At 55.1% G+C, this 6,815-nt stretch overlaps 1 protein-coding gene across 1 annotated transcript; it reads right to left on the bottom strand.

Moving 5' to 3' along the window:
- Positions 1 to 813: 813 nt before the first annotated feature.
- TEKT2 (tektin 2) lies at positions 814 to 6,426 on the bottom strand. The gene is made up of 9 exons (XM_009635348.2): positions 5,819 to 6,426; positions 5,301 to 5,426; positions 4,448 to 4,653; positions 3,740 to 3,883; positions 3,063 to 3,177; positions 2,541 to 2,648; positions 1,956 to 2,099; positions 1,609 to 1,688; positions 814 to 1,021 (listed from the first exon to the last, which is right to left on the bottom strand). Exons 1-9 carry the CDS (start codon positions 5,972 to 5,974, stop codon positions 814 to 816), a joined length of 1,287 nt encoding a protein of 428 aa, XP_009633643.1. The 5' UTR covers positions 5,975 to 6,426.
- Positions 6,427 to 6,815: the final 389 nt, after the last annotated feature.

The following is a 6,815-nucleotide window of genomic DNA, read 5'->3' on the forward strand; positions in this document are numbered from 1 at the left end:
AACGGGGAGCCTGGTGCCTTATTTCCCTACTTAGAGGAAGGGAAAATGATTATTTTTTTTTTTTTCCCCCCCCTCTCAATGAACAGAAGGTCTTCGGAGAGCCAGGAGTGCAAATCCAGGCTGCTTTCCATTGAGCATCATCTCCCGCCTCGGGGAGGAAGAGGAGGCCGGAGTTCTGATCCTGTTTGCACATCAAATAAAGCGGCTTGCGAGGACGCCGTCTCCCAAGGAGAACGCGCAGCGCGTTGGGAGCCTGCCCGGAATAGAAACAATAAAGTCAGGGCAGAACGCAAGCGCCGCGATTCAATTTTAACGAGTCTGTGGCCACGAGAGCCGGCACGGACTCCGGCTCTTGCTTGCGTTAGCCGTGTCCGCTCCGCCAGGCGAGCAGGCGAGGGGAAATCCCAACTTTAATCATTAAAGCGAGGAGGTTGGAGTCTGTACAGGCGTAGAGCCGATGGGGCACGCTGCCGCCGCGACGCAGTCCCTTTTCAGAGCGCAGCCTTGCGACTTTTTAACGGGCTTTAAAAGCACTAAAGAGCCCAGAGGGATTCGATCACCACGAAGCGCTTCCAGCACCGTCAGAGGACGACTGCTCCTGGGGACAGACTCTTTTATTGTTTAGAACGCTCCTCGGAGTGCCAGAGGCCACAAACCTCGTACGAGGGGGGATGACAGACTGTTATATAACAAACGAGGAGGAGGAGGAGGGAGGAGAATTACATTATCCTAACACGACACAGATGTCCGCTTTCCTCGCTGCGGAACTGAGTCACTGGTAGCTTTCCCCCCGCCGCCCCCCGCCCCGGCGCGCTAAGCCAACTCCCCGTTCTTCAGCGGGGAGAGCGCACGGTTCGTGGTCCGGTTAAAAGTGTCAATCTCTGGGACAGGTTTCTCAGCAGGGACCACGAGCTTTCTCCGGCTGTCCATGCACTTGTTGTCCAGCACCAGGGAATTGGCTTTGTAGCCAATATCTGTCTGAATGCGGTGAAGTTGTCTGTAAAGAGCGTCCAAGGCATCCCTGGGAACAAGCAGAAGCGAGAGGAGTTGGGTTCAAGCGCTGCATTCACTTCCCAAGTTGGACACGAAACACCCAACTTCCCACTTTCTGGCAGCAGAACCATCTGCGCAGCGCTTGCCTTCGGACAAAGAACGAACACATTGGGTATTTCTTGGTGCACGGCAGCAGCGCTGCGTGGGTCTATGAACAGCAAGCCCACATGCTGCTCCTGCAGCGCAGCGCAGAGACGTGCACCCTGGGAGCCCACGCCAGCCCGGAGCAGCACTTCTGTTTCTTCCTTTACTTTTCACCCCTTCCCCCCCGCCATTTTTAGAACTGTCTGTGTCTGGTTGAAGTCAGAGTCAAGCAGGGACCGTGGGAGCACCATTCACCCTCCTACCACACACACCTCTCGTACCTGGCTGGCACCCCGCTGCCCAGTCCAGCTCTCTGCCATCCCAAAGACTATTTCCACTCCTGATCTGAGCAGACACGAGCTCCAAAAATGCAGCTTCTGAATGGGCGCCAGGCCCAGGGCTGCACACAGACACCTCCCTCATATGGGCAATGCTGGGCCATGGCTCTGCCCCGCAGAGCAGGAGACTTACTGCGACTCTGCCAGCTTCTGTTTGAGCGCACGGATCGTTCCCTCCAGCTGGTGGACCTCATCTGTGAGCCCGTACTGGACCTGCGAAGTGGGGAGGGAGAAGGTGGCAGCAGTTACCAGGGCTGAAGCATTGTTTAACAAAGGCCATGTTTCTCTCATTCCCCTTCTAGCCCAGCTGTGACATTTACTTCCTCGCTTTGCTATGTGACTCTAGGATCCGCTGCTCAGCCCCTCTCTAGTTTTCTCCAAAGCACACCCACCGTGGGTTTTCCAGACCCACGCAAGCCCCCATCCTGGTCAGTTCCCCCCATCCCTCCTGGCAGGGAATGTGCTGGGCGAGGCCGGTACCTGATCCCGGCAGAGCTCCATATTGGGCCGATACGTGCGTGTCTCCAGGCGGGTGTGTGCCACCTTCAGATCTTGCATTTTCCTTCTAAGATCTTCCTCCAAGCGTCGGATGTCCTCCTCCATCTCAGCAATTTCCTCCAAAGTCTAGGATAAAACACATGTATCATGAGGGACTGCCAGGGATACAGACTGGAAAATGTCCCCCACCCGTCCTGGGCTTTCCCAGTGCTGGGAATAGATTTTAAACCAGGGGGGCTGGTGGGCTTCCAAGCGCTGAACCCCTCTGCTCATAGACTGGTCTTTTCACTCAGACCAGGCGTGGTGCTGCTGGTGTTTTATGCCCACAGCGGTTGAGGCCAGGGGCGAAACAGAAAGGCCAAAACCTGGCACTGCTGCTGGGAAATGCCAGAGCAGCCACTGTGGTGGCAGAAGGAGGTAGGATGTTGCAGGGATCGAACATGTGCAGCTGAACAGCTCTCATGTGGAAACCAGGCTCAGGCCAAGTAGCTTTCAACATAACAAATACCCTTTGGTATTCAATTCCCACCCAAGGTCGTGTTCGATAACCAAAGAAGCAACATTTACATTCTGCTCCTGCCATTTCAGCTCATCATAGGCTCTTTCCAGGTCTCTTATCCTCTTGCGCAAGGCAAACTCCGTAGCTACGCGCTGAGCCTCCAGCACGTTGTTTGTCTGAAGAGAGAACAGGCTCCAGTCACAGACACTGAGGAGGTGTCCCCCTCCCACGGCAGCTGCCAACGCAACCGTCAGATGAGATGACCTCCTGTGAGGCTGGGACAAGCCTGCGAGCAGAACCAGCTGGGTTCTGGCTGCTGCCACGCGTGTGCAGGTCATGCACCCCCCTGTAGCCAAAAGGGAAGGATGGATGGACAGGTGTCTTCCAGGGTGCTGAGACTGCTGCAAGCTCCGCAGCGTAACCAAGCTCCCCTTTTAAACCAGGAGAGCAGCTGCTCTTGGAGACGCCCCTGGGCCGGCACTGTCTTTTCAAAGACTCCCTTCCCCTCACCACAGCACACGCCAGCCCACTCTCCCACACTGGATCCAGAACTTCTGCACCACCGATTGACAGCTGAGGGACTCATTTACCTGCGCAATGGTAAGCACTGTTGCTTCTCGGAGCTTAGTCGAGGCTTTCATTTCTGCCTCAGCATGTTCCTTGTTATGTTGGCTATTCTGTTCCCACTCATCAAGTGTAGTCGATCTGTGAACACATCAGCAGTCAGGAAAATAAGCTGAGTGTTTGCAAGACAGTTCAAAGGAACCACCTGCTGCAGGCCAAGAAGGCTTTGTGCAGTGCAAAGTGATTCAGGAATTCCGGAGGTCACATCCTGTCTGATCTCCTCACTGCACCAGCTGGAGATGGCTACCCCGCGGCTCCCGCACCGAGCCCAACATCTGCTCAAACCGGGGACACATCCAAAGCAGGCTATGAAACACCAAGCAAGTGAAAATGTGCAGCAACTCCCCCAACGGCTGTGCCAAAGGCTGATACCACCCTACGTACTGAGTGTCACCTACAGGCAAGCACCAGGCAGGCAGGGCAGCTAGCTCCTCTGGTTTTGCGGTGACTATTCGGATAACTCCCCAAAGTCCGTGGCTCGACAATTCAAGAGCCACAACAAATCCCAGCAGCCAACTCCTGTTTCAAGCAATCTCTAACTTAACTCATCAAGCCAGGATAGCACACAGAAGGAAAAAGCACCCCAGGGCTCTTTCAAGCACCAGCACGGATTTGGCCACACATGGTCAGGCTCTTTCCTTACCCATCCGGGACCCGCACTGGGTTGACCTTGAAGGAGATGTTGGGAGAGTTCACGCTGAGGGATAAACACACGCGATCTAGTTCCAATGCTTCTGTCTTGCACCGGTGGTCACAGCTCAGCTGCTGGCGAGCTTCCTGCAAGAGGCTGCAGAAAGCAGGGTTGGAGTCAGCGGGGAGCACGCAGAGGGGAGATGCAGCTCCAAAGCTTTCATCACCACCTCAGTCATCTTTTTAAAAATGAGCGATGAGCTCCTGCCTTCCCAGTGAACTGGGCCCAACTGGGTAAAGCAGCACAGCCGCTTTACTGCCTGCCTGGCTCCCCCACGTTTGCTCTGGCAGTGGACTGGTGAGCTGAGCCGCCCACCCTCCTGCAGCGGGGCAGCGACCCACGAGGGATGAGGGCCTGGGAGCTTTAACACTGCCAGGGCACTGGTCCACGAGCCGAGGCAGGTGGCACAAGATATCTGTCCGGGCCAAAATTTTCCAAGGATGATTACAAAGTCTCCCTTGACATGCTCTCCCCTGCAACCCCCCCAAACTCCATAGACCTTGACAATAATCATCAAAGGCTCCTCTGAGTGGCTCACTGCCCCAGGGTAACTACGCCTGGCCTGCTTGCCCATCTCAGCGTGGCATTAGAGGCAAATTAAACTGCTGGGGCCAAGCAAGGAGGGCAGAGTCCGGTCAGAAGCTGTGTCATTTGCCTCACCAGAGCTGTTCGAAGGCTTCGTCCACTCTCTGCTGCAGTTCTCTCTTGGCTGTGTCTATCGCCTTCACCTCCTTGTGCAGCTCCTCCTCCACAGGGTCCCTAACCACATCGATGGCGCGGCGGCTCTCCCGGAGCGTCAGGCACTCAATGGAAACATCCAAAGGCAAGTTCTTTGCCTGGAGGGCACGTTCTGCTGCTTCCTTCACCTGGAGGAAGAAGCCAGCTGAGTGTGGGGGGGGTTCCTCCTTCAGGGGTGGGAGGAAGAAAGGAAGGGGAACCCACTGATACCCTTGGTAAGAGGGCCTCGCACTGCCTGTCTTTGCAGTTCCAAAACCTTTTAGCAAGCCTGGAACGAAAACTGCGAGACCCAAACACATTAGTCCTCTACATCTGCTGTCTGCATTGGGAATCACGCCTTGCTGGGGGCTAACGACTCCAGGAGCAGCAGCCTCTGGGTTTAGAACTAAAAGAATCAGAGAAATGTCCCACTACTATTCTCTATTTAAAATAAAACATTTTTGAATGATGGTGATAACATATTTCTCACTATCCTTCAGAGCTTTAAAAAAGAAAAAAGAAAAAGAAACAAACCACCACCACAACAAAAACCACAACCCCAAACCCAAGCATGGGCATGCAACGCACAGCTCCATAAAACGGCTTGGCTCAGCCAAGAACGCAGCGGCTTGCTTTCCAGGAAGTCATTTCATCAGGAATGGAGCTCAGTATACTGGTGATAAGCCCCCCTTAAACTCCATATGGGCTTGCCCACTGCAGAAGACAAGCCTCAATTATTTAACATCCCATGTTGAGAGTGTAAGTTGATTTCCAGCCATCTGTCTTCCCAACATACTTTGGCTAAGGCATCAATTTCCGCATCTATGTCTGCAAGGCATTTGTCCAGGGTCTCCCTCCATCTGCTCACGCTGCCGATCCGTTCCGTTAGGCGGGTGCGGTTGTCATGCTCATCCCATTCAGTCTGGAATTAGAGGAGAAACGCCATTACCCTTTTTTAAACTGCAACTGTGAACCTTGCTGAAGCCTCTCACTGTTTTCAGGATTGACTGACCCCTCTCAGGAGTACAACGTGTTGCCATTTGGTCTGATAAGTCATCTACACAAATGGAGAGCACAGAAAACAATACAAATTGCAAAGGATGTGAGAATCGCCACCAGGGATTTCACGACAGCACACACATGCATCATTGCACATGGGTTTACAGGAAGTAAATGCACATACTTAGCAGGTTCTGTAGAGCTAAGGCTTTCTCCTATTCCCTCGTCCATACACCGAGATCCAGACACTCTCCCGTACTCCTCAGCCCGCTATTCTGACAAACCCAGGAGCAGCCAAGCTGCCAGAAGGCTCACCTGGTTGTTGGTTTCATTGCGGAGAGCTCGGGCTTCCTGCCGGACTTGGTGGGAAGCAGAACGCTGGCGTTCAGCATCAGCCGAGATGAGATGGGAGTTGGTGTGCCAGTCGGGCAAGGTGAACCTCTGTCCTGGCTTTACACTCAGCGTGGCCATCTCACTGAACGGGTGACAGGAGGGAGCGGCAGATTTTCGTGTTTAGTCATGGAAATACACCAGAAATGGTGACGCATCCTCAAACTGCAGAGCCCTCCAAGACAGAAGTTGGCCAGCATCTTGCCTAATGCAGACACGCATGTCCGCGCAACCGAGGAAGCGCTAGGATGGGCGATTGGAGCCACCCTCTGCCCTGTCCACCCGTCTCTCCCTGGAGAACACAGAGACACAAGGTGCTGCTCATGGCACCATCTCCCACATGGTGTCCATTAAGCTTGGACAGGATGGCTGGTTACGATCCTGCTTTTGTCACAGCTGCGTAGCGCAGCCCAGGGTTGCAGTCCCAGGGGACTCGCAGGCTGTTCAGGAACAGCATAGTTTGCAGCCATCTTCCTTGCTACCCAGCACATCCCTGCAAAACTGGCAGGAATTACAGGGACCACCCAACAGGATTGGAGACGCTCCTGAGGAGACTGCAGCTTCCAAAAAACCCAGCGCCAGGTGGAGTTCCGGGGCAGACAGCTTCCCTGGCTCCAGTACACCCGCGCCCGTCCCCCAGGCAGGTGGGACAGAGCTCGGTGAGCCCAGCCACCCGCACCAAAGGCCGCGGGGGACCTCTGAAAGGGAAGGAGGCCCTGCAGGCAGGCATCAGGGCTGCAGAGCCAGTGGGAGAGAAGGCACGAAGGGCTGCAGGGCGGAGGGGAAGGGCTCAAGCCCCCCCGGGGTGCAAGGGGGGAACAGGGAAGGGGCTCAGCCCGCAGCGAGGCGGGGCTGGGCACAAGGCAGCCCTGAGCAGGGTGCCACAGCTCCACCGCGCCAGGGCCCCGCTCCTGCCTCGGGA

Source organism: Egretta garzetta, unplaced genomic scaffold, assembly GCF_000687185.1.
Source record: "Egretta garzetta isolate BGI_Z169 unplaced genomic scaffold, ASM68718v1 scaffold443, whole genome shotgun sequence".
NCBI lineage: Eukaryota > Metazoa > Chordata > Aves > Pelecaniformes > Ardeidae > Egretta > Egretta garzetta.